Raw genomic sequence first — 22,272 nt, forward strand, 5'->3', positions numbered from 1 at the left:
ATTGTTTGGGGAGGGGGCGTGTGTTCCCCAGTTCCCCCGCCCCCCGTCTCTTTGGCTTGGGGGATCGCTCCAAGTGCTCCCAGTGCCCCCGCCCAGGGAACCCAGGAGCCTCCTTCTTTCTCCTCCAGGGCTTTGGGGGGACCCAGGCTTTCGGGGATCCCCCAAAAAGTGGTGAGGGGACCCAGACATCCCGCCCCCTCCCAATTTCCCTCTGGAGTCTCCAGCAGTGATGGGGAGGGGGATTCGGCTCCGCTCGGGTCTTTCCGGAAAGGCTCGGAGGCGTTCGGGTGTTTCCGGATGAACTCGGAGAGCAGGCGGAGTTCGGCTGTCGGCGGCAGCTGCCGAAGGTGGGTTCGGGTATTTACGTAGAGGTGCCGGAAAGAGCCGAAGTCCGGAGGCGTTGCCGAGCCGAGTACTTCCGGAAAGACCCGAAGGTGGGAGGTGACTCCGAGCCGAACCTCTTCCGGAAAGAGCCGAACCGCAACGGGCGGTGCGTCGGGTGTTTCCGGCGCGGCGGCGGAAATGGCCGAGGGCCGGCGGCGGTCGCCATGTTGGGAGCTGCTGGGCGCTGAGGCGGTGCGGGTGTGAGGCGGCGGCCGGGCCCTGCGATATCCCTCTTTTGCTCCTTCTCCTTCCTTCCCTTTCTCCTCTCCCGTCCCTTCCCCTCCCCGGCCACCCCAATGGCGCTGGCCTGGCCCCCTCCTCCCGCTCCCTGAGCGCGGCCCGGGGCTCCCCTGCCCCTTCCGAGCCCCTGTCGCGATAGTGGGGGCGGGGGGCGACATGTCGGGCAGCGGGCGCAACCCCCTGCCCCCCCTCAGCGAGAGAGACCCTGAGCAGGTACGGTCTGGGGAGGGGAGGGACGGGGAAAGAGGGGGGCCCTGCTTGAGGGGCTGGGGGGAAGGGGGAGAAAGGGGGTCTGGTGTCGGTTTACGGGGGAGAAAGAGGTGGAAAAGAGGGAGAAAAGGGGGTCTGGAGTCGGTTTGGTGAGGGAAAGGGGAGAAGAAGGGGGAGAACGAGGTAGAAGAGGCGATCTGGGGTCGGTTTGGGGCGGAAAAGGGGAGGAAGGGGTAGAAAAGGGGGGCTTGAGTCGGTTTGGGCAAGAGAAAGGGGTAGAGAAGGGGAGCTCGAGTCGGTTTGGAGGGGAAAGGGGAGAAAGGGGGTCTGGGGTCGGTTTGGGGGGAGAAGGGAGTAGAAAAGGTCTGGGGTTGGTTTGGGGGGAGAAAGGTGGGGGGAAGAGGGTCTGTGGTCAGTTAGGGGGGGGAAAGGGTAGAAAAGGAGGTCTGGGGTCAGTTTTAGGGGGGGAAGGGGTAGCAAAAGGGGTCTGGGGTTTGAGGGGAGAAAAGCGGGGGAGAAGGGGTGCCTGGGGTCCAGTTTATGAGGTAGAAGGGTGGTCTGTGGTAGTTTGGGGGGCAAAGGGGAGGAAGAGGGGGAGAAAAAGGAGGCTGGGGTCGGTTGGGGGGGGGAAGGGGGTCTAGGATCAATTTTTGGGGGGAAGGAGTAGAAAAGGGGGCTGAGGTTAGTTGGGGGGAAGGGAGGAAGAATGGGAGGGAAGGGAGTCTTGGGTTGGTTTTGGGGGGGAAAGGGGTAGAAAAGGGGGTCTGAGGTCAGTTGGGCAGAAGGTGGTCTGGGGTCAGTTTGAGGGGAGAAAGGGAGGTAAAAAGGGCAGAAAAGGGTTTGTGGCGTCAGTTTGTGGGAGGGAAGGTGGGAAAAGGGGGTTTGGAAGGGGAAGAGGGTTCTGGGGCTGGTTTTGGGAGGAAAGGGAGAGAAAAGGGAGTCTAGGGTCAGTTTGGGTGGGAGAAGAAGAAAAAGTCTGGGCTAGGTTTGTAAGGGGAAAAGGGGTTCTGGGGCTGGTTATGGGAAAAGGGGGGAAGAAAGAGGGTCTGGCGTCTGGTTTGTGAGGAGAAGGAGGGGATCTGGGGTCTGTTTCATGGGGGGAGAGGAAGAAAAGAGCAAGAAAAGGGGGTGTGGGTTTGTTTTATGAGGGAAGAGGGGAAAGGGGGATATTGGGTCACTTTGCGGGGGAAAAAGTGGGGTCTAGGGTTAGTTTAGGGGCAAAAGAGGGGTTGGGTTTTGAGGGGAAAAGGGGGTCTTGGGCTGGTGTGTGAAGGGAAAGTGGAGTCTGAGAGTGTTGTGAGTCTTTCTCTGAAGAGAAAAGTGGATCTGCGCTCAGTTTGGGGGGCGGGGGGAAGGGGTCTGAGGGCTTCCTGGGACACTGCGTGGGGAAGAGGCAATCATGAAGTGGGGAGAAGGGGATCTGAGGGATCTTGTGTTGCTTTATGAGTGAAAAAAAGAGGGGAAGGGTCTCTGGGGTCCATTTGTGAGGGGGGGTGAAGTGAGTCTGGGTTCAATTTGTTGAGAGAAAGGGAGGGATCTGGAGGGGTTGGGGGTCCTTTTTGTGGCAGGTAAGAGGGGTCTGAGAGTGTTGAAAGTCTTTTTGTGAGGCGAAGACAGATTTGGGATCAGTTTATAGGGTGAAAAAAGGGTCTAAGGGGGTCCTGAGACATTTTGTGAGGAGGAAGAGGGGGTCTGAGAGGGTCCTGGGACCATCCATGAGAGGAAAAGGGAGTCTCGGGGGGGTTTGGGTTGTTTTGTTGTGGGAAAAGGCAGGAAAAGAGGGGTCTGGGTTGGATTTGTGAGGGGAAGGAGGGGTCTGGGTTGGGTTTGTGAAGGAAAAGAGGAACTTGAGGGGGATTGGGGGATGCTTTGTGAGGGAAGGGGGAGTTTGGCATGGTCCTGAGCCCCTCCACGAGAGGAAAAGGGGATCTGAGAGGGAATTAGGTTGTTTTGTGGTGGGAAAGGAGGGTAAAAAGGGACTGGGGTCGGTGTGTAAAGGTGGAAAGGGGGAATCTGACAGCGTCCTGGGTTCCTCTGTGAGGGGAAAAGGAGGACTCGGGGAGTCTGGAGTCAGTTTAGGGGGGAAAAGGAGGGGTCTGAGAGGGTCCTGGGTCCCTCCGTGAAGGGAAAAGCAAGGTCTAGGGGGCCCTATGCCCCCCCCCCACCTCCGCAGCCCCTTTGCCAGTGGGAGGAGTTTGGGGGGGAGGCAGCGTGAAAACACCCTGTGGCCTCCTATGGCCAGAACCCCCTCTTTGGGGCTGGATCCAGCTCCTCCATGAGACTTGGAGTAGGGAGTTGGGGGTCTGGGATGTTCCTGGGTTGCCCCCCACCCCGAGTCGTTGTTTTAGGGGATCCCTAAGGGACACCAGCCCCTGCTTTCCCCAAAAGCAGGGATCAAGGGGGCCAGGACTTGCACCCCAAAGGAATTGGGGTGATGAGGAGGTGCCAGTTCCCCATATTCCCCCATCTGGGGGCCTGGAATCTGCCGGGAAGGGGGTGTCATCGTTGTCACCCCCTTCTCTTTGACTCGGTGGCTGCGCAGAGCGGCTGTGGGGGCGTGAGCCCACCCCCTTCCCTGCTGCGTCCCCCACACATGATGGGGGCGGCATCACTGCTGCGGGCTGGGCACCCTTCTTGAGGGCTTGGGGGTGGGGGGGTTGATATGGGTGCCCCCTCTAATTATGTGGGGGCCACTTCTTATTATATGGGTGCCCACCAAACTATATGAGCGCCCCTCTTGCGATGGGCACTAGCTTCCCCCTGAAATGGGGAGGGCAGCGTTCGCTCCCTGCATCTGCTTTTTGGGGGGTGTCACCCCCAGACCCCTTTGGGGGGCAGCTGGAAGGGGAGGGTCCCTATTTTGGGGTGTGGGTCTGGGGGTGTTCCCAGCTTTGGGTACTGGCGGGGGGGAACGCACTTGTAGCTCATTTTTTTTAGGAACGGTCAGGGGGCTCCTTGGCGTTATGGATGATTTTTTTGGGCGGGGTCCCCACCTTCTGCAATGGGGAGGGACCCCCAAGTGATGGGGAGAGACCCAAGCAGGGTTGGGGGAGGACAATTCACACGTGGCTTCGTCTCTGTGTTCCCAATCCTGTGGACAAGGCGATTGCGGTTGCGTTCTGGCTGTCACCGTGGCGTTGGCCGCCCCCTCCTCATTTTGGGTTCGTTTCTGCTTATTTTTATGCTGTTATGTAACGATAGAGAATTATTCCAGATGGGAAGGATTTGGGGAAGGGGCAGCAGAGAGGAAAGGGGGGCTGCCCCAATCCATCAGCCAGACTCAGGGTGCCTCCCCCCATGTTTTCCAGCTCTTCCATCGCGTGTAGCCCGATCCGGCAGGATTTTATATAAACTAAAATGTTGAGGAATACCTAAATTTGGCTGACATTTCCGCACCGCCGCACCAAAGCTGCTTCCCCACTCCCAGTGTCTTCTGGCACCGCTGACACCAGTTATCCTGGAGTCTGTTGCAGGTGGCATCGGCACCGCTGGCGCCTCAGTCTCTCCGTGCCAGGATCTCTAGACCCAACTTATGACATCACCTCCGGCCCCGGTGACATCACCGTTGCCGCCATTCCAGTGGCAATTCCCAATGGGTTGCCAACCAGCGAGCCCCTCCTGCCCCGCTGCGTCCCATCAGTGTTGATTTTCCCCTTTTTTGCCCCGACTTCTCCTCCCTGGTGCTCCAGGTGTTCCCCAAAACGCCACGACCCCCCCATCTCTTGCTGCCCGCCCGAGCCGGCCTCAGCCCCAACCGGTTGAGCCGGTCTGGCGTTTCGGCGCTCCTTGGGGAGTTGAACCCTGGGCGAGCTTCCGCCGGCACCACCCTGCACCCAGCCGGCCGCCGGCGTCACTGGCACCACCGCAAGCTGATCCCGTTTGGGGTCTCCGAGCGTGAGTCTGCGCCGTGGGGCTGGGATCGCGGTGGGGAAACTGAGGCAGCAAGCAAAGGGGAGGTTTAGAGCTGTGCTCTGGACTTGGTTAAATAATGAGTTTGGCTAATGAGCGCCAAGCCTGGCACTGATTTCTGTAGCCATGGGGAAACGCCAAAGGCTGAGTCGTGTGGCCAAAACTGGGAGCGCCAAAGCAGCCGCCCATGTCCCGGTGAGGGGCACGGTGACCACATCCCGGTGTTCTGGCAAAGGCCGGTGCTGACAGCGCTTCCGGCAAAGCCTCACTAAGCCCCAGTGCAGCCACCACCATTCTCCTGGCACGACCTTTGCTGGGGGATGTTTGCCAGCCTCGCTGGAGAAAAGGTGACAGAGAAATGACAGGCACACTGGCCTCTTGTTGGTGTCACCGCGGACCCCCATGTTCTTTGTAGAGGGGGAAAAATCCGGCATCGGCACTACTGCGCGCCTCGAAACCGAATCCTTTCCCCAGCAGCGCAGCCAGATGGTGAAGCGCTCTCCCCGCCCCGTTGCCACGGCAGTTTTTTGGCACAAAACTCCCGGTTTTCTTCACTTTTCCCCATCATCCTCGTGGGGAGGTGCTGGATTCAGGGGGAGGGGAAGAGCCACCTGCCCCTGCACCCCAAAACGCCATGTTCTCCCCCTAAACCTGGGGTTTTGGCCCCTCGCACCCGGTTGCGCCATCGCTGACTGAGCATCGGCGAAATCTCCCCTCCCTCGCTTCCGCCGGCGGTTTCCTTCCCACGGTGGGGGGGGGGGGGGGGGGGGGCGCACCCCAAGGTTGTGACCCCCCCCAAACCACCCCTGCGAGGTTTCAAGGAGGGCTGCGGCGCCCCCAGATCCTGGAGGGGGGTGGGTTTGGCTCCGCTCCTTTGCCTGCTCACGCGCGGCCGTTATCTCCGGTGTTACTGGAGTGATGACAGCATGGGGGTGGGGGGTGACACTGCCCAGTGCCGGGGTGACTTTGCGGGGGGCTTTTGGGGTGTGCATTGAAGGGGTTTGGTGGCAGTGTCCTTTTTAGGGCTTTGGGGTGAATCCAGGAACCAGCTTGCCTGTTTTGGGGTGAAATGGTGGCATTTTGGCACCTTGTTCCTGGGAGGGGGTGACACTGCACTGGCCCCATCCGTTTTCCCCCAACCCCACCCCATCCCGAAACCACGGCGCTTGCGTCAGGTATCAGGGGCGGCTCCCGGCCTGCCCAGGGCGCGGCATGAGCACCGTACAGCAATGCCGCTCCTGGACTTTGCTCCCAGCTTGTTGAGAACCTCCAGAACGCCCCCCTGGGGATTCCTGGAGAGGTGAGGACAGACATCAAGGTGATTGTCCCCTTCGTGTCTCCCACAGCCCGGTGCCACCGAGGGGAAGGGAGGCGGGAAGGCCAACATGCTACGAGGCCGGAATTCGGCCACCTCCGCCGATGAGCAGCCCCACATCGGCAACTACCGGCTCCTGAAAACCATTGGCAAGGGCAACTTCGCCAAGGTCAAGCTGGCCCGGCACGTCCTCACTGGCAAGGAGGTGGGTGCCACTGTGGCCACCGTGGGAGTGGGTGCCCTTCGCCTGTGGGTGCCACCACAGCCACTATGGGGATGGGCACGTGGCCCTTGGCCTGTGGGTGCCACGCCAGGATTGGGGGCATGGTCCCTATCCTGTGGGTGCCACCACAAGGTCCTGGCTCTGTGGGTGCCACTGTAGGGATGGGTGCGTGGTCCTTGGCTTGTGGGTGTCACCGTGGCCACCATGGGGATAGGTACATGGCCCTCCGCCTGTGGGTGCCACGCCAGGAATAGGCACACAGTCCCTATCCTGTGGGTGCCACCGCAAGGTCCTGGCTCTGTGGGTGTCACCGTAGGGCTGGGTGCGTGGTCCTTGGCCTGTGGGTGCCACTGTGGCCACAAACTTGTGGCCCTGGTCCCGTGAGTGTCATCATGGGGACGGGTGCGTAGTCCTGGCCCTGTGGGTGCCACCGTGGGGACAGGCATGTGGTCCTGGCCCTGTAGGTGCTACCACAGGGATGGGTGCATTATCCTTGTCCCATGGGTGCCAGTGTGGCCACTGCAGGACATCCCTGTCCTCCTGCCCTCTGCCGTGGGGACATCCCTGCCCCTTGTCCTGTGGGTGCCACTGCATTGGGGACAGCCCTGTGCCTCTGTCCTTCGCCCTGGGGATGCCACTACTCTTGGGGAACAGCCCTGTACCCCTGTGAGTGCCGCCACGAGATCCTGGCTCGGTGGGTGCCACTGTGGGGGTGGGTGCGTGGCCCTTGGCTCGTGGGTGCCAGTATGACCAGCATGGGAATGGGCACACAGCCCTCGGCCTGTGACTGCCACCGCATTGGGGAAGCCCCTGTCCCCTCGCCCCATGGGTGGCACCGTGCCATGGGGACAGCCCTGTCCCCCTGCCCCTTGCCCTATGGGTGCCGCCACACCATGGGGACAGCCCTGTCCCTCACCCTGGAGGTGCCACCACACTTTGGGGACAGTCCTGTCCCCCTGCCCTTTACTCTATGGGTGCCATCACACCATGGGCACAGCTGTGTCACCCTGTGGGTGCCACCATGCCATGGGGACAGCTGTGTCCCCTCGCCCTGTGGGTGCCACAGCCTTGGGGACATCTCAGTCGCCCTGCCCCTTGCCCCATGGGTGCCTCTGCGCTGTGGGGACGTTCCCGGTGACATTCCCAGTCCCTTTTCCCTCCCATTCCTAGGTGGCCGTGAAAATCATCGACAAGACGCAGCTCAACTCCTCCAGCCTCCAGAAGGTGAGGGGGGGGCGGGGGCAGAGGTGAGGGGCAGTTGCTTTTGGGGCTCCCGCGGGGGGGGGTGCAACATCCCCCTCATACACACAACTTCCCTCTTCCTCGCAGCTCTTTCGGGAAGTGCGGATAATGAAGGTCCTGAACCACCCCAACATCGGTGAGGCCCCCCCAGTTCCATGCTGGGATGCCTGTGTCCTTCCTCCCCTTCCCTCTTCCCTTCTTTCCCCCCCCCCCCCCCCCCATTCTTTGGGCTCTCCCCAACCCTTTGGGGATCCCTGGGGGGTCCAAGGGGCCTCTTCCCCCCTGCCTCCAGCCCCACTTTGCCCCCCCTCGCAGTGAAGCTCTTTGAGGTGATCGAGACGGAGAAGACGCTTTACCTCGTCATGGAGTACGCCAGCGGGGGTGAGCGGCACGGGAAGGGTGGCTAGCGAGTTGAAAAAGGGGTTAGTGAGTTGGGGAAGGGGGAGTTTGGAGGTGGGAGAGGGTCTAGCAAGGTGAGGAGGGGTCTAGTGATGCGGTGGTCTAACTAATGAAATGGGAAAGGGGGTGGCTAGTGGGTGGGAAAGAGGCTAGCAAGGTGAGAAGGGGGTTAATGACACAGGGCTAGCTAATGAGGTGGGAAAGCAAGTGGCTAGTGAGATGAGGAGGAGGGCTAGCAAGCTGGAGGTGTGGCTGGGGAGCGATTAGCAAGTTGTGGAGGTGGGCTAGCAGGCAGGGAGGGGTGCCAGCAGGGCAGGGAAAGGGCTAGTGGGGAGAGAAGGAGCTGTCAAGGTGGGAATGGGGCCAGTGAGGTGGGCAAGGCATCTAGGGAGGCAGGGTGAAGGGAGCTAGCGGGTGGGGGCTAGTGAGTTGGCTATTGAGGCAGGAGGCGGCGCTATCAGACAAGGGAGAGAGGCTAGTGAGGCGGGGGACACACCTAGGGAGATGGGGTGGGGGCCTAGTGAGTTGGGGAGGGGGCTATTGAGGTTGGAGGTGGGGCTAGCAGGATGGAGAAGGGGCTAGGAAAACAGGGAGTTGGCTGTTGAGGCAGGAAGGCGGCCGGCAAGAGGGTGAGGGGGGCTATCAGGCTGGGGCAGGAGGCTAGCGAGGCAAGGAGGGGGCTAGCAGGCAGGGTTTGGGGGCAAGCGAAGTGGGGAGAGGGGCTAGGAAGGCTGCGGATGAGGCTAGCAAAGTGGGCTATTAAGGCTGAGGGCTGGGCTAGCAAGCTGGGGATCTAGTTTGCCTCTCACCCCCCTCTCTGCCCCCCAGGCGAGGTGTTCGATTACCTGGTGGCCCACGGGCGCATGAAGGAGAAGGAGGCCCGGGCGAAGTTCCGACAGGTCGGGGGTCGCCCTTGGGGCCCCCTCTGGGTGTTTGGGGGTCCCCCTGGTGGGGCTGGAGACCCCCTGAGCCCCCCTCCTGGCGTGGGGCCCCCCCTGATGCTCCCCTCTCCTGCAGATAGTGTCGGCCGTGCAGTACTGCCACCAGAAGTTCATCGTACACAGGGATCTGAAGGTGGAGACCATCAGGAACCCCTTGAATCCCTCCTGGGACCCCCGTGAACTCCCCCTGATGCCGCCGGGACACCCATGAATCCCCCCTGACATCCCTGGGATCCCCTTGAACCCCTCTGGGACCCTGCGACGCCCCTGGGACTCCCTTGAGTCACCCTACGGAACCCCCGATGCCCCTGGGATCCCCTTCAATCCCTCCCGGGCGCCCTCAATGCCCCTGGGACTCCCTTGAGTCCTCAGTGGGACCCCTTGACATCCCTGGGACTCCCTGACACCCCCGGAACCTCCTTGAACACCCCCCCTGCCCCAGGACCCGCTAACACCCAGGGCAGCGCCTGGACACCCCTGGGATCCTCCAGGCAGGAATTGTTGCGACCCCCAAGGTGGCACCCAGACACACCCCACCCCTGCCAGGACCCCCTGAGAGGGGACAGGACCCCCAGAGCAGCACCCAGACATCCTTGGGGACCCTGAGGAGGGGACAGAACCCCCTCAGGATCCCTAGAGCAGCACCTAGGGCCCTCCCAGGACCCCCGGAGCAACACCAAGGTGTCCTTGGGGACCCCCTGGGTGGGAACAGGACCTCCCTGGGGACCTCCAGGGCAGCACCCAGGCACCCCAGGTCCCCCAGAACAGCCCCCAGGATCCCCACAGCAGCACCCAGATGTCCTTGGGGATCCCCGGGAGGGGACAGGACCCCCCCAGGACCCCCAGAGTAGCACCCACATCCCCCTGGCACCCCTCAAACAGCACACAGACCCACTTCAGGGACTTCTGGGAGGGGACAGGACCCCCAGAGCAGCACCCAGATGTCCTTGGGGACCCCTAGGAGGGGACAGAACCTCTCGGGGACCCCCGGGACGTGACAGGACTCCCCCAGGACCCTCAGAGCAGCACCCAGATGTTCTTGGGGACCCCTGGAAAGGGACAGGATCCCCCCAGGCCCTCCTAACCCCCCATGGATGCTCTCCTTCCCCCTTCCCAGGCAGAGAACCTGCTGCTGGATGCTGACATGAACATCAAAATAGCGGATTTTGGCTTCAGCAATGAATTCACTTTCGGGAACAAACTGGACACATTTTGTGGGTCCCCCCCTTACGCTGCCCCCGAACTCTTCCAAGGGAAGAAATATGATGGCCCCGAAGTTGACGTTTGGAGCTTGGGCGTCATCCTTTACACCCTGGTCAGCGGCTCCTTGCCCTTTGATGGGCAGAACCTGAAGGTGATGTTGGGTTTTGGGGTGTCCTGGGGTTCCCCAAGTGGTCCCAGTGATGCCCATGGGCTTTGGGTTTTTTTTCCACTTTAGGAATTACGGGAGCGAGTGTTGCGAGGGAAATACCGGATCCCCTTCTACATGTCCACCGACTGCGAGAACCTGCTCAAGAAGTTCCTCATCCTTAACCCAACCAAGAGGGGAACTTTGGAGGTGAGGAAGGGGCCAGAGACTCGCCCCCCTGGGAGCCTCCCAGCACTCCAACGTGGTCCTTGACACCCCAAGAGCCCCACCAGGAGCCCCCCCCAGCACCTGAACATGGTCCTGGGCACCCCAGGAGCCCCCTCAAGAGCTCTCCCAACACCTCAACATGGTCATGAACCTCCAATAACCTCCAGCAGACCTCCAGCACCCCAACGTGTTCTTGGGCACCCCAAGAGCCCCACAGGCACCTCAACATGGTCCTGGGCACTCCAGGAGCTCCCCAAGTCACCTCAGGCCCCACCAGTGTGGTTCTGAGCACCCCTGGTTTGGTCCTGGGACCCCCCAGGAGCCCTCATGAGCACCTCTGGTCACACCCAATGTGTTTCTGGGCCCCCTAACATGGTTCTGGGACCTCCTGAACATCCCCAGTGTTGTCCTGTCCCCCAGACTCCCTCAGAAGCACCCCAGGACCTTCTGGTCACCCCCCAACAAGGTTCTGGGAACCCCCAGAACCACCCTAGAATTCTCTGGGACCTTATGGTCACCATCAGAGTGGTCCTTGGGCACCCCTGGGACCCTCCGAGCACCCCAGTTTGGTTCTGGGGCTCCCCCAAGAGCTCCCATGAGTACCCCAGGATCCTCTGGTCACCTCAAATGTGGTTCCAGGCTCCCCAACACGGTCCTGGGACTTTTTGGTCACCCCCAGGGTGGTCCTGGGACCCTTAGACCCACCCCCAGGAGCACCTCAGGACCTTCTGGTCACCCATAATTTGATCCTGGCACCCCCCTAGAACCATGTAGGAGCACCCCAGGACCTTCTGGTCACCCCTAACATGGTCCTGAGCACCCCTGGGACCTCCCAGCCACCCCTAAACCAGCACCAAGGACATCTGGAGCCCCTGAAAATGCCCCAGATCCTCTGAGGGGACCCCCAGATGCCCCCCAACTCCCCTTTTTTATGCACACACCCCCCCCCCAGCAAATCATGAAGGACCGCTGGATGAACGTGGGCCACGAGGATGACGAACTCAAGCCCTACATGGAGCCTGTGCCAGACTACAAAGACCCACGAAGGACAGGTAGGACCCCCCCAAAACATCTGGGGCCTCTTTTTGGGGGTGTGGGGGGGTCCGCAGGGCCCACCCCCGCTGAGGCCTGGCCCCCCCAGAGCTGATGGTGTCCATGGGATACACGCGGGAGGAGATCCAGGAGTCCCTGGTGGGGCAGAAGTACAACGAGGTGATGGCCACCTACCTGCTGCTGGACCACAAGAGCTCCGAGGTGCGGGGACATGGCAGGGACCTTGGGGACATCAGGGGTGGGAAACGTGGATATGGGGTGCAGATGTGGGACATGGGGACACTGAGGTGATGGGAACGTGGACATGAGGTTGGAACATGGAGATGTGGGGAGACAGGGACACTGAGGTGATGGGGACATGGATGTGGGGTTGGATTGTGGAGATGTGGGGACACGGGGACATGGAGAGGGACACAGAGACACTGAGGTGATGGAGACGTGGATATGGAGTGGAGTGTGGAAATGTGGGATGTGGGGACAGTGAGGGGACGTGGAGAGGGACATGGGGAGGCAGACATGGTGGAGGATGGAGATGGGAGGGGACGTGGGGACAATGAGGAGGACACAGGGATGTTGGGGACGTTGGGAGGTGCAGGGGATGTAGGACAAGGGGGAGAGGTGACACCGGGGGACAGGACACTTGGAGGGGATGTGGGGACACTGAGGTGGCGGGATTTGAGAGAAGGGGACAGAGGTGATGGATGTGAGGGGGCATGGGGACAGCAAGAGGACACAGAGGGACGTCGAGATGGACACAGGGACACTGAGGTGACATGAGGACACAGGGAGCATGGAGGACACAAGTGTGACAGGGGACACGGAGGGGATGTGGGGACAGCGAGGGGACACGAGAGGGACAATGAGGTGACATGAGACATGGGATGGAGCTTGGAGATGCGAGGACGTGGGGACAATGAGGAGACACATCTCTGTCCCCGTGCCGTGATGTCACCCTGTCCCCAGCTGTGCCATGGTGTCACCCTGTCCCCGGCCGTGTCCTCGTGCCAGCACATCCCTGTCCCCAACCCTGCCCTGGCCGGTGGCTTCCCTGTCTCTGTGGCTGTGTGACATGTCCCCGTGTCCCACTATGTCCCCATATGTGTCATCCCATACCGTGTCCCCCTCTGTGTCCTGCTGTGTCCCCACACGTCTCCCTGCATCCTGTCATGTTCCACGTGTCCCCTCTTGTCTCTGGTGTCCCCCATGTGTCCCTGGAAGTGTCCCCATGTCCCCATCCGTGTCCCCCACATGTCCTTGTGTTCCCCATCCGTGTCACCCACGTGTCCCCATGACTCATGTGTCCCCAGCTGTGCCCTATGCATGTCCTCATGTGTGTCCGCATGTCTTACACATGTCCCTGTGTCCTTTGATATGTCCCCATGTCCCCTGTGTGTCCCATGTCCCTGGCTGTGTCCCACACGTGTCTTGTGTCTCCTGTGTGTCCCACACGTGTCCCATGGCCCTGGCCACGGCTCTGTGTCCCACATGTGTAACCATGTGCCCTACGTGTCCCCAGCCATGTCCCATGTGTGTCCCTACATCGCTGGCCATGTCCCCATGTCCCTATGCCTGTTCCTGTGTCTCTGGCTATGTCACCCCACGTTTCTGTGTGTCCCTCTTTCTCTGGCCATGGCCCTGTGTCCCACGCCTGTCTCTAGCTGTATCCAGTGTCCCACACACGTGTCCCTCTTTCTGTGGCCATGTCCCCATGTCCCAGGCTGTGTCCCCGTGCCCCACATCTGTCCTGGCAGTGTCTCCAGTCTTATCCAGTGTCCCTGGCCATGTCCCCGTGTCCAGTGTCTCTGTCTGTGTCCTCATATCCGACTTGTGTCCCATGTCCTTGGCCATGTCCCTGTGTCCCACATGTGTTCCAGTGTCCCCGGCCATGTCCCCATGTCCCACACGTGTCCAGTGTCCCCAGCCGTGTCCCCGTGTCCCACATACGTCTAGTGTCCCTGGACATGTCCCCAGCTGTGTCCCCATGTCCCACACGTGTTCCCCTGTCCCAGCTGGAGGAGGTGCCGGCGCTGAAGCCGCGGGCGGCCCCGGACCTGGCCAACAGCTCGGCCCCTTCGCCGGCGCACAAGGTGCAGCGCAGCGTCAGCGCCAACCCCAAGCGCCGCGTCAGCGACCAGGGTGAGCCCCCTGGGGGACAGGAGGGGACAAGGGACATGGGGAGGGGACAAAGGGGGGGGGCAGGACCTCAGGGCATAACAAAATGGAGGGGCCAGACCCCTAGGTTCATGGAGGAAGAGGGACAAGAGGATCTTTGTGAACTGGGAGGAGACAGATGGGGGCTGGGGGTGGACTTCTTGGTCCCCAGATGCTGGGCAGTGACAACGGGGGAGCTCTGGGAGAGGATCGGGAGGGTCCTTGGTCTGCAAGTTCATAGAGGCAGGAGTACAAGGAAATCCTTCTGTCCGGGGAGGAGGGAACGAGGGGGTTTCTGCAGTCCTGAGTCCATGGAGGAGGGGGGGCAGGGGATCCCCAGATGCTGGGGGAGGGGAAACACAACAAGAGGGGGCTCAGAGAGGATAAGGGAGGGTCTTGGGTCTGTGGGCCCATAGAGGCAGGGGGACAAGGGGATTTCTGCAGCCTTTAGGCTATGGAGGGGGGACAAGAGGGTAGCCAGATACTTGTGGGGGACAAAGAGGAGCTTGGGGTGGGAATAAGGGGGCATCGTGTGTCTAAGGGAACACAGAAGCAGGGGGACAAGGGACCCCTGTGTCCTGAAAGGGGGGCACAAAGGTGTCCCTACAACCCTCATCCCATGGTGGGGGACAAAGAGGAGCCCTGGGTCCATGGAAGCAGGGGATAGGGAGGGGACACCTGTGTCCTAGGGGGAGAAACAAGGGGGTCCCTGCAGCCCTTGGTCCATGGCGGGGGGGGGAAGGGGAGCCCTGGGTCCATGGGGGGAACACAAGAGTCCTTCAGTCCATGGTGGGGCACAAGGGGTCCCTGAGTCCATGGGAGGGGGGCCAAGCAGAGGACCCCAACTGCTTGGGTGTACGGGTTGGGGGACAAGGGGGGGCCCTGAAGACGTGGGGACAAAGAGAGGGCCAAGTCCCCTGGGTCCTGTGGGAGAAGAGGGAGGGGTCTGGGGTATCATGGGTTGGGATTGCCCCCACCCCAGGTCTCCAAGGATGGAGGGGATGAAGCAAGAAGGTCCCTGTGGGGCAGTGGGGGGAATCAGGGCCTCACCCTGGACCCCCAAGTCCGTCAGGGGGTGAGGAGAGGGTCCCTGGATGCCCAGGCCACCCTCTGACCACCTCTGTCCCCCCCCAGCCGGTCTCTCCATCCCCACCTCGGCCTCGTATTGTAAGAAGACACAGGCGGCCAACGCGGAGAACAAGCGAGGAGGAGGAGGGGAGGAAGAGGTGGGGCGGCGGGCAGGCAGCACCGCCAAGGTGCCCCCCAGCCCCCTGCCCGGCCTGGAGCGAGGAGCCAAGGGCACCCCCTCGCCCTCCACGGTCAGAACCGGGGGCACCTATGGGTGTCCTGGGGTTGGGGAGGGATCGAGGGCGCACCCATGAGTGTCCTGAGGTTGGAGGGCACCAAGGGGGCACCCAGGGATGTCCTGGGATTGTGGGAGTAAACGGAAGCAGGGGTGACCCCCATGGGTGTCCTGGGGTTCAGGGAGGATCAAGGCGGCACCCGGGGATGTCTGGAGTTCAGGGGAGTAAAGGGGAGCAGGAGGGGTACCCATGGGTGTTGTGAGGTTGAGGAAAGGTCAAGGGGGCAACCAATGGATGTCCTGAGGTTGGGGGGCACCAAGGGGGCACCCAGAGGTGTCCTGGGGTTGGGGGGTCCCCTGCTTCAGGATGGGGAGGAGTGGGAGCACCCAACACCTGGCTCCTTTTTGGGAACCCCTCAGGGGTGCCTGAGTGCCCTGGTTCCTACGGGGAGGCTGACACGGGGGTCCCCAGTGTCCCCCCCAGCCCCTCTTTTTTGTGTCCCCCCACCTCTCACAGAACAGCGTCCTCTCCACGGGCACCACGCGGAGCCGTAATTCCCCGCTGCTTGACCGGGCCAGCCTGGGCCAGAGCTCCCTACAGAATGGCAAGGACAGGTAGGGGGGTGCCCCAAGTTCCCCCGTGCACCCCTAACCACTCCCTCCACCCCCTTAATCCCCCTCCACACCCCGCTTTTCTCTCCTAGCCTACCCACGCCTGGCTGCCGGCCCTCACCCGCCGCCCCCCTGGCCCCTGGTGCCCCCCCACGCTCCCGGCAGCACCCGAAACCCAGCGCCCCCCCAGCTGACGCCAACTGTGAGGTCCCCCGGCCCAGGCAAGGCCCCCCCCCCAAATCCCGGAGTGGGGCCCGGCTCGGGAGGGGACCACGGGGAGGGCTTGGGGGGGAGCTTGCTTCTTCCTGGCTCCACTGCAGCACCCCAGGGATGTGGGGTGGCCTGAGGTGGCCCCAGGGATGTGAGTGACTCGGGGTATCCCCAGGGATTTGGGGTGACTTGGGGTGCCAGTGTCACCCTGCCTGGCACCTCAGGGTGTCCTCAGAGATTTGGGGTGACCCAGGGTGCCAGTGTCCTCCTGCCTGGCACCTCAGGGTGTCTGCAGGGATTTAGGTTGTCCCTAGGGATGTGGGGTGACTAGGGATGCCGATGTCCACCTGCCTGGCACTTCAGGGTGTCCCCAAGGATTTGGGGTGACTCTGGGTATCCTGAGGGATGTGGGGTATCCTCAGGGACTTGGGGTGCTGGTGTCCCCCTGCCTGGCACCTCAGGGTTTCCTCAGGGATTTAGGGTGTCCTCAGGGACTTGGGGTGAGGTGCTCATGTCCCCTCGAGGTGCTGGTGTCCCCTTGCCTGGCACTCTAGGGCGTCCCCAGGGAACAAGGGAGATTTGGGGTGCCATGGGGTGCTGGTGGGTCCTTGGGGTCCCTCGGGTGCTGGTGGGCTCTGTGAGTGCCCTGACCCCCACCCTGACCCCTCACTCTGCAGTGGGACGCCCAGCCAGGTGCTGGGGGACACTGGCAGATTCATGGGGTGCTGTGGGGACTCTGGGAGGACCCTGACCCCTACTGTGACCCCCATCCCGCAGCGGAGCACCCATCAGGGTGCTGGGGCGTTCCATAGGGCGCTGGTGAGGTGCTGAGAGTCTCTATGTGGGTCCAGCCCCCTTCTGTGACCCCAGTTCCACATTGGGGCTCCCAGTGCTGGGGTGCTCCCGGTGGGGCCCTGGGATGCTGTGGGGCCCTGGTAGGGTGCTGAGAGTCTCTGTGTGGGTCCAGCCCCCCACCGTGACCCCCAGTTCCTCAGTGGGGTGCTCCACTTGGATCCCTGGGGTGCTGGGGGGGGTCTGTAGGGTGCTGGGGGGGTCCGTGGGGTGCCATGGGGCGCTGGCGGTCTCTGTGTGACCCCTAATTCCATAGTGAGGTGCCCAGTTGGTTCCCTGGGGGGCCCAGTTGGGTCCCTGGGGCGCTGGTGGGTCTCTGTGGGTCTGAGTGTGTGTCCAGCCCCTCACCGTTCCCCCTCAATTCCGCAGTGGAGCCCCCAGCCGTGTGCCAGCCGCCTCGCCATCAGCGCACAACGTGAGCCAAGGCCCCGGGGAGGTTCGTCCCAGCTTCCCACGTGGCGTCTCGAGCCGCAGCACCTTCCACGCAGGGCAGCTGCGGGGGGCGCGGGACCAGACCCCCCTGCCCTACGCGCTGCCTCCCGCGCTGCCCCCAGCCTCCCCGTCCGGCGCCAGCCAGGGCCGCCGCGGCCCCTCTGCCAGCCTCTTCAGCAAGTTCACCTCCAAGTTCGTCCGCAGGTGAGCGCCCAACAGCCCATCGTCCTCTGGGATTCCTCTGTTTGTCCCCTCTGTGTCCTCTGGGGCTCCTCTGTGTCCCCTCGGTGTCCCCTCGTCTTCTGGGATTCCTCTATTTGTGTTCTCCGTGTCCCCTGGGGCTCCTCCATGTCCCCTGGGACCCCTCTGTGTCTCCTCGGTGTCCCCTTGTCTTCTGGGATTCCTCTGTGTGTCCCCTCTGTGTCCCCTGGGGCTACTCCGTGTCCCCTCTGTGTCCCCTAGAGCTCCTCTGTGTTCTCTCATCGTCCAGGATTCCTCTTTGTGTCCCCTCGGTGTCCCCTCATCCTTGGGATTCCTCTCTGTGTCCCCTCTGTCTCCCCTTATCCTCCAGGTTTCCTCTGTTTGTCTCCTCTGTCTCCCCTGGGGCTCCTCTGTGTCCCTCAGTGTCCCCTCATTGTCCAGGATTCCACTTTGTGTCCTCTCTGTGTCCCCTGTGGCTCCGCCGTGTCCCCTCCATGTCCCCTGGGGCTCCTCTGTCTTCCCTCAGTGTCCTCTCATTGTCCAGGATTCCTCTGTGTCCTCTCCACATCCCCTTTGTGTCCCCTCATCCTCTGGGATTCCCCTGTGTCCCCTCCATGTCTGTTCATCCTCTGGGTTTCCTCTGTGTCCATTCATCCTCTGGGATTCCTCTGTGTCCCTTCATCTCTGGGATTCCTCTGTGTGTCTCCTCTGTGTCCCCTCGTCCTCCAGGTTTTCTCTGTGTCCCCTGTGTCCCCTTAGGGCTCCTCTACATCCCCTGATCCTCGGTGATTCCTCTGTGTACTGTTGTCCCCCGAAGGCTTCTCCATGTCCCCTTTGTGTCCCCTCAGAGACCACCCCCATCCCTCCCTGGCTCTCTGTGTCCGCCGACACCCCCTCCTGTCCCCCCCAACTAAACTCCCTCCCAGTCCCCCGGGATGCCCCCTCCCCATCATGTTCCCTCTGTGTCCCCCGACGTCCCCTATGTGTCCCCCAATGTTCCTTCTGATCCCCTCAACTCCCTCCCAGCCCCCAGTGACTCCCCCCTCCCCTCTGAGTGTCTCCCAACTCCCTCACAGCCTCCTGGGGACCTCCCCGTCCCCTCTGCATCCCTTCATGTCCCCTCAACTCCCTCTCAGCCCTCTGTGTGCCCCCCTGTCCCCTCTGTGCCCCGCCATGTTCCCTCCTGTCCCATTTCCCCCCATATCCCCTCCTGTCCCCCCAGTTCCCTCAAGGACCCCTCCACGTCCCTGCTGTGTTCCCTCACACCCCCTCTGTGTAGCCCCACGTCCCCTCTATGTCCCTTCTGGTCCCCCCAACTCACTCCCAGCCCTCTGGGTCCCCCCACATCCCCTCTGTGTCCCCATAACTCCCTCCCAGCCCTCTGTGTCCCCCGCACATCCCCTCTGTGTCCCCCACATCCCCTCCTGTCGTCCCCCCCCCATTTCCCCTCCTGTCCCTCCCAAGGACCCCCACCCCGTCCCCTCTGTGCCCCCACCCCCCATTCCCCTCCTGTTCCCAACTCCCTCCCAGCCCCCCGGACACCCCCTCCCCTCCTGTCCCCGTGTCCCCACACGGTGCTACGGCACCAGGAAGGGGGTGACAAGGCTTTTTTTTTGGTGTGGGGAGGGTGTCCCGGGGCGGGGGGCTTGGTGGCCCCATCCTGGCCCCCTCCCCGCCCCAACGCCCCCTTCTCTTCTGTTTGTCTTTGTAGAAATCTGTCTTTCAGGTTTGCCAGAAGGTAGGGGCTGCGCCGGGCGCCTGGGTGTCCCCCCTGTGTCGCCCCCCTGCACGCTGTCCCCTCCCTTCCCACCCCCGGGAGAGCAGGTCCTGACCCCCATCCCCCCCAAACCCCCTAAACCCACCCAAAACCACCACCACCACCACCCAGTGTCGGCGCTGCACAGCCCTGCATGGCCCCCACCCCGCTCGGCTCTGTGTCCGTCTGTGTGCGTGTGTGTGTGTGTCCTCCCTATGTCCGTCTGTCTGTCCCTCCCCAACCCTGATCCCACCTCGGGGAAGGGGTGTCACGGGGTGGGTGTGTGTGTCCCTCACTGAGCTCAGCTCCTTCTTGTCTCCCGAGGAACCCGCACGAGCCTGAGGGCAAAGACCGGGTGGAGACACTGAGGTGAGTGCGGGGATGGAGGCTGCAGCACCCAGGGGATCCCCCCCAAGCCCCCCAGGAATTTCACAATGCCCATGAGATCCCTCCGAGGCCCCCAGGATCCTCCTGAGACCCATGGGATTCCCCCTAAGATCCATGGGATCCCACATGAGGCTCCCAGGATCCCCTTTAGATCCATGGGTTTCTTCTGAGACCCATGGGATCCCCACGAGACCCCCAGGATCCTCACGACACCTAGGGGATCCCCCCCAAGATCCATGGGGTCACCCCAAGGATCACCCTAAACCCATGGGATTCCCCCTCTAGACCCACAAGAACCCCCTGAGGCCCCTGGGATCTTCCATGCTGGTCCTGGTGCATCCATGGGTTCCGGGATCCATCCTGGTGACACCCAGGATCTCCATGCTGGTCCTGGTGCTCCCATGGGTTCCTGGACCCACCTTAGTGACCTTCTCCCTCCCATTCCCAGGCCGGCGGTGGCTCCGGATAAAGAACCACGGGAAGCGGGCGGTCGAGACGCCAAACCTCGTTCCTTGCGTTTCACCTGGAGCATGAAGACCACAAGTTCTCTGGAACCTGGGGAGATGTTACGGGAGATCCGGAAGGTGCTGGACGCCAACAGCTGCCGGTGTGAACCTCAAGAGCGATTTGTCCTCCTCTGCGCCCACGGAGCTCCCGGCCACGACTCCTTTGTCCAATGGGAGATGGAAGTCTGCAAACTTCCTCGTTTGTCCCTCAATGGCGTCCGCTTCAAGCGCATCGCCGGCACCTCCATGGCCTTCAAGAACATCGCCTCCAAGGTGGCCAACGAGCTCAAGCTCTGAGCCTGTCTGCAGCCTGGCACCTCTGCACCGTGCCGGTGGGAGGCCTGGTGGGACAAGGAGCCTCCAGGATGGACGTAGGAGCTCTGTGGATCTTTTACATGGTCCAGGAACCTGTGAGGAACATCCTGGAGGCTCAGGATACACCTGGGAGCTCTGGGGGAGTCCTCAATGGATCTAGGAGCTCTGGAGACCTTCATTGTGGTCCAGGAACCCGTGGGGATGTCCTGGATGGACCTGGGATCATCTTGGTGGCCCTGGGATATCCAGGATGGACTTGGGAGCTCTGGAGACCTTCGTTGTGGTCTAGGAACCCATGGAGACCTCCTGGATGGGCCTAGGACATGTAGGGGTGTCCTGGCGGCCCAGGGACGTCCAGGATGGACATAGGAGCTATGGGGACATCCTGGATGGATCTGTGGATATCCTGGTGGCCAGAAATGTCTGAGATGGACATAAGAGCTCTGGAGGCCTTCTGCGTGGTCCAGGCACCCGGGGAGCTTCCTCCATGGATGTGGGACATGTGGGGGTGTCCTAGTGGCCCAGGGATGTCCGGGATGGACCTGGGAGCTCTGGGGACCTTCTCTGTGGTCCAGGATCTCATGAGGACATGGGGTCATCCTGGATGGACCTGGGGGGATTTGTGGAGACATCCTCGATGGACCTGGGATGTCCTGGTGGCCCAGGGACATCCGGGATGGACTTGGGACTTCTGAGAATGTTCTGCATGGTCCAGGGTCTTCTGAGGATATGAGATCATCTGGGATGGACTGGGGATGTTCTCAATAGACCAGGAACCTCTGGGGATGTCCTGGTGGCCTGGGCCCATCTGGGATGGACGTGGGACCTCTGGGGCCGTTCTGTGTGGTCCAGCATCTTGTGAGGACACGGGGTCATCCTAGTGGCCAAAGGACATCCAGGATGGACCTGGGAGCTCTGGGATCGTCCCTGATGGTCCAGGAACCTGGGGGGACATCCTGGGTGATCCTGGACCTCCTGGGTGGCCTTGGGGACATCCTGGAAGGACCAGGGTCCGTGGGGACATCCCAGGTGATCCTGGAGCCCTTAGGTGGATTTGGGGACATCCTGGATCCATGGGTTTGTCCTAGGTGATCCCAGACCTTCAGGGATGTCCTGGGTGGACCCGGAGCTATGGGGACGTCCTGGGTGACCTTGGGGACACCCCAAGTGATCCTGGTGGCCTTGGGGACATCTTGGATGGACCTGGGGATCTGTGAGGACATCCTGGGTGGTCTCACACCCCTTGGTAGCCTTGGGGACACATGGTGACATCCTGGGTGATTCTGGATCCATGGGGACATCCTGGGTGGCCTTGGGGGCGTGGGGGCATCCCAGATGATCCTGGTGGCCTCGGGGACATCCTGGGTGGACCCGGGTGCCCATGGGGACCTCCTGGGTGTCTTGGGGACATCTTGGATGGACCTGGGGACCTCCTGGATGGCCCCGGATACCCTTGGTGGCCCTGGGAACCCACAGGGACCTCCTGGGTGATCCTGGAGCCCCTGCGTGGCCTTGGGGATGGACCTGGGGACCCAAGGGGGCTGTTCTGGGTGATCCCAGACCCCTTTGGTGGCCTTGGGGACTTCCTGGATGGCCCTGGGGACTCACAGAGACCCTCTGGGTGGCCTTGGGGACATCTTGGATGGACCTGGGGACCTCCTGGGTGATCCTGGAGCCCCTTTGGTGGCCTTGGGCACCTCCTGGGGCCCCAGGGGGAGGTCCTGGGTGGCCTTGGGGGCCCGCCCCCCCCCCACTCAGGAAGGGGCGGGGGGGCGGGCTCTGGTTCCGCCCCTTCCTGATGTAGCCCCGCCCCTCTCCCGGAGGCCCCGCCCCCGGGGCAGGTTCAATTAAATACTTTACAGAAAGAGTGGGGGCTCTGAGTGGTGCGGACCAGTATGGGACACTATGGACCACTATAGAGCAGTACAGACCAGTATAAACCAGTGTGGACCAATAGAGACTAGTATAAAGGATAGTATAGAGCAGTGTAGACCAGTATAAAGCAGCATACAGAACAGTACAGGCCGGTATAAACCAGTATGGACCAATAGAGAC

General features: G+C 62.1%; 1 protein-coding gene across 4 annotated transcripts; it reads left to right on the top strand.

The window, feature by feature from the left end:
- The first annotated feature begins 539 nt into the window (after window positions 1-539).
- Window positions 540-21,880, top strand: MARK2 (microtubule affinity regulating kinase 2). 4 transcript variants are annotated; one of them, XM_054052480.1, is made up of 19 exons: window positions 540-837; window positions 6,090-6,263; window positions 7,452-7,505; window positions 7,611-7,659; window positions 7,839-7,904; window positions 8,751-8,821; window positions 8,940-8,996; window positions 9,981-10,217; window positions 10,302-10,421; window positions 11,392-11,491; window positions 11,581-11,693; window positions 13,502-13,628; window positions 14,778-14,962; window positions 15,464-15,561; window positions 15,651-15,779; window positions 16,990-17,256; window positions 18,965-18,991; window positions 19,334-19,378; window positions 19,845-21,880. In XM_054052480.1, the coding sequence occupies exons 1-19, from the start codon at window positions 781-783 to the stop codon at window positions 20,197-20,199; spliced, it is 2,331 nt and encodes a 776-aa protein (XP_053908455.1). In that variant the 5' UTR covers window positions 540-780; the 3' UTR covers window positions 20,200-21,880. The 4 variants fall into 4 exon arrangements, with proteins under 4 accessions (XP_053908455.1, XP_053908458.1, XP_053908456.1 ...); XM_054052483.1 differs by lacking the exon at window positions 18,965-18,991 and having other exon boundaries at window positions 19,845-21,879; XM_054052481.1 differs by lacking the exon at window positions 15,651-15,779 and having other exon boundaries at window positions 542-837; window positions 19,845-21,869.
- Window positions 21,881-22,272: the final 392 nt, after the last annotated feature.

The sequence above is a fragment of the Cuculus canorus genome, chromosome 34, assembly GCF_017976375.1.
Source record: "Cuculus canorus isolate bCucCan1 chromosome 34, bCucCan1.pri, whole genome shotgun sequence".
In the NCBI taxonomy this organism is placed as follows: Eukaryota; Metazoa; Chordata; class Aves; order Cuculiformes; family Cuculidae; genus Cuculus; species Cuculus canorus.

Bases quoted from the DNA above. Each gene is read 5' to 3' on its own strand.
- MARK2 (XM_054052480.1), top strand. From the start codon at position 781: ATGTCGGGCAGCGGGCGCAACCCCCTGCCCCCCCTCAGCGAGAGAGAC. The intron at 8,997-9,980 runs GTGGAGACCATC...CCCCCTTCCCAG, and splicing joins TCGTACACAGGGATCTGAAG to GCAGAGAACCTGCTGCTGGA. The intron at 17,257-18,964 runs GTGAGCGCCCAA...TTGTCTTTGTAG, and splicing joins ACCTCCAAGTTCGTCCGCAG to AAATCTGTCTTTCAGGTTTG.